This window comes from Gavialis gangeticus, unplaced genomic scaffold (genome assembly GCF_001723915.1).
Source record: "Gavialis gangeticus isolate Ggan-Ray unplaced genomic scaffold, GavGan_comp1, whole genome shotgun sequence".
NCBI lineage: Eukaryota > Metazoa > Chordata > Crocodylia > Gavialidae > Gavialis > Gavialis gangeticus.
The window spans coordinates 677,222-680,082 of record NW_017729000.1 but is presented as its reverse complement, the minus strand read 5'-3'; the positions used below and the strand labels follow the sequence as shown (position 1 = coordinate 680,082).

General features: G+C 69.9%; 1 protein-coding gene across 1 annotated transcript in view; it reads left to right on the top strand.

Moving 5' to 3' along the window:
* Positions 1-2,861, top strand: part of UNC5A (unc-5 netrin receptor A) — a gene marked incomplete at its 5' end in the record, with an annotated part of 16,666 nt that overhangs the window by 3,388 nt on the left and 10,417 nt on the right. Inside the window, 5 exons of the mRNA XM_019505947.1 lie at positions 94-282; positions 420-719; positions 995-1,082; positions 1,166-1,334; positions 2,391-2,624. Of these exons, the coding sequence (XP_019361492.1) occupies positions 94-282; positions 420-719; positions 995-1,082; positions 1,166-1,334; positions 2,391-2,624 (980 nt within the window). The remainder of the gene's footprint in view (positions 1-93; positions 283-419; positions 720-994; positions 1,083-1,165; positions 1,335-2,390; positions 2,625-2,861) is intronic.

The window sequence follows — 2,861 nt, the reverse complement described above, 5'->3', positions numbered from 1 at the left end:
AGGTGGGCTCTGCGGGGCCCCGTCATCCTACTCCGCTGCGGGCTTTGCTGGCCAGGGCGGGGGCTCACGGCTCCATCTCCCACTGCGGCCCAGCCGCCTCGGGCCCCGAGGACGTGGCGCTGTACGTGGGGCTGATTGCCGTGGCAGTGTGCCTGGTGCTGCTGCTGCTGGTGGGCGTCCTGGTGTACTGCCGCAAGAAGGAGGGGCTGGACGCCGACGTGGCCGACTCCTCCATCCTCACTGCCGGCTTCCAGCCCGTCAGCATCAAGCCCAGCAAGGCAGGTGGGTGGCACCAGACCCAGTGCCCTGCACCCCATGCTGGGAGTGGGGGTCAGGGGGCAGCCAGGGGCTCCCCCACCCCAGGCTCCCCCACATGGCCGGCCCGCAACAGCTCCCGCCGGCCTCCTTCTCTGCCGCAGACAACTCCAACCTGCTCACCATCCAGCCCGACCTCAGCACCACCACCATGACCTACCAGGGCTCGCTGTGCCCGCGCCAGGATGGGCCCGGCAAGTTCCAGCTGAGCAACGGGCACCTGCTGAGCGCGCTGGGCGCCGGGCGCCACACGCTGCACCACAGCTCGCCCAGCGCCGAGGGCGTGGACTTCGTGACGCGGCTCTCCACCCAGAGCTGCTTCCGCTCCCTGCCCCGCGGCACCGCCAACGTGGCCTATGGCACCTTCAACTTCCTGGGGGGCCGGCTCATGATCCCCAACACGGGTAGGGCTCCGCACCAGGTGTGTTGGTGGGAGCCTGGCCGGGTCGTGGTGCAGGCCTGCTCCCATGCACGGGGGCAGGAGCCACGCGTACCATGAGAGCCGCGTGTGCAAGGAGCTGTGCCCTGCTCCCGTGTGCTGGGTGGGGTGGGTGCGCTGAGGGGGGTCTTGTCTGCGCATGGGGGGCCAGGCAGGCAGGGCTGCAACTTGAGGGCAGGGGGTCCCTGGGGTGTGGGGCTGTGCTGCGGGGCTGCTAACAGTGTCCCCCACCCGCTCTAGGGATCAGCCTGCTCATCCCGCCCGATGCCATCCCCCGGGGCAAGATCTACGAGGTTTACCTGACGCTGCACAAGCAGGAGGACGTGAGGTGAGTGCCCGGCCTGCCGTGGCAGCCGTGGCAGGCGGTGACGGGCCCAGCGCCCGGCTCACCCTCTGCCCTCTGTCCCCGAGGCTGCCCCTGGCCGGCTGCCAGACCCTGCTGAGCCCCATCGTGAGCTGCGGCCCCCCAGGCGTGCTGCTCACGCGCCCCGTCATCCTGGCCATGGGCCACTGCGTGGAGGCCAGCGCCGAGAACTGGAGCATCCGCCTGAAGAAGCAGTCGTGCGAGGGCTCCTGGGAGGTGAGCGGTGGGCTGGGCGCAGGGCGAGGGGCCTGCCTCTCGTGGAGGGCGAGCAGAGCGTGGCCGGGTCGGAGGCAGGCGGCTGCGGTGTTACCGGGCTTTGTGGGAGAGGATGAAGTTGCTCATCTTGCTGCCATCCAGAGTGGGGAGAACTGTTCTCCTCCCCCCTCCCAATGGCTTCAAGTTGCAGCGAAGCCAGTTTCAATCTTCAGTCGGCTCTGGGAGAACATGCCCCTGTTTGCCCCATCACCCGGGCTGCCAGCGCTGCAGGGACCGTGCGGGGCAGCCGGGCCTGGGGAGTGTGGCGAGGAGCAGCAGTGGGGAGGCCAGGAGCTGCCCCAGCCTCCAACCCGGTTGCAGGGAGATCGTGAGCTCTCCCGGCAGGTGCAGGGCACCGAGCCCAGCAGCCGAAGACAGGACAGATCTCCAACCCAGCTTGGATGAGGCAGGAGTGGAGGAGCCAGGATCCGTGCATGCAGGGGCTCCGGACAGGGCAGCTGGGCTGGGGGCAGAGGGGACGCGGGCAGCTGGTTGCAGGGCGAGCGGAGGGGCCTGCTGCGTCCCAGCTTCTGGGCTTCGCTGGAGGCTGAATTTCCCCCCTCCTGTTGCTGCCAGGGGCTTCATCCCCTTCCTCGGCAGCTCTGGGTGCCAGGTTGGGGCTATGGCTGGGCTGTGCCATTGCTCCTGCTGGGACTCGCCCCCGAGGGCCCTGGCTAGAGGGGCCTGCGCCTGCGCTCTGGCTCAGCCCCATGCTGCCTTGGGACAAGGAGGGGATTTGACCCCTGGTCAGAGCGGTGCAGGCTGGGGGGATTTGCTCATGGTGCCTCCAGGCAATTGGCCTTGTTGTTGTGCCAAGGGGTTGACTGCAGCTTGAGGGCACCCCCATCCCCAGGCAGGCGGCCCGGGGTCCCAGCCCAGAGCCCCCGTGGGGATGGGCAGGCGCCCGCCCGGCTGGTCCTGGCTCTCGGCAGGGCGCAGGGCGGCTGCCTCCTGCCCGGTCCCGGTCCCGGTCCCGGTCCCGGTCCCGGTCCCGGTCCCAGCTGGGCTCTCCTGCAGGACGTGCTGCACCTGGGCGAGGAGCCGGCCTCCGAGCTGTACTACTGCCAGCTGGAGCCGCAGGCCTGCTACGTCTTCACGGAGCAGCTGGGCCGCTTCGCCCTGGTCGGCGAGTCGCTCAGCATGGCGGCCTCCAAGCGCCTCAAGCTGGTGCTCTTCGCGCCCGCCTCCTGCAGCTCCCTGGAGTACAACATCCGCGTGTACTGCCTCAGCGACACCCAGGACGTCCTCAAGGTGCCCGGGCAGGACGGCCGGCGGGCAGCAGGGCGGGGGTGCCTCCAGCTGCTCTGCCCCAGCCCCGCGGGGTAGTGGAGGGTGGGGGCGCTGGGACAGAGGGGTTTTGGAGCAGGTCGCTGAGCCGTGCCCTGGGGGGTGCCCAGCTGACCTGGCACTTGGCCCTGGCAGGAGGTGATCCAGCTGGAGAAGCAGATGGGGGGGCAGCTGATTGGGGCCCCCCGTGTCCTGCACTTC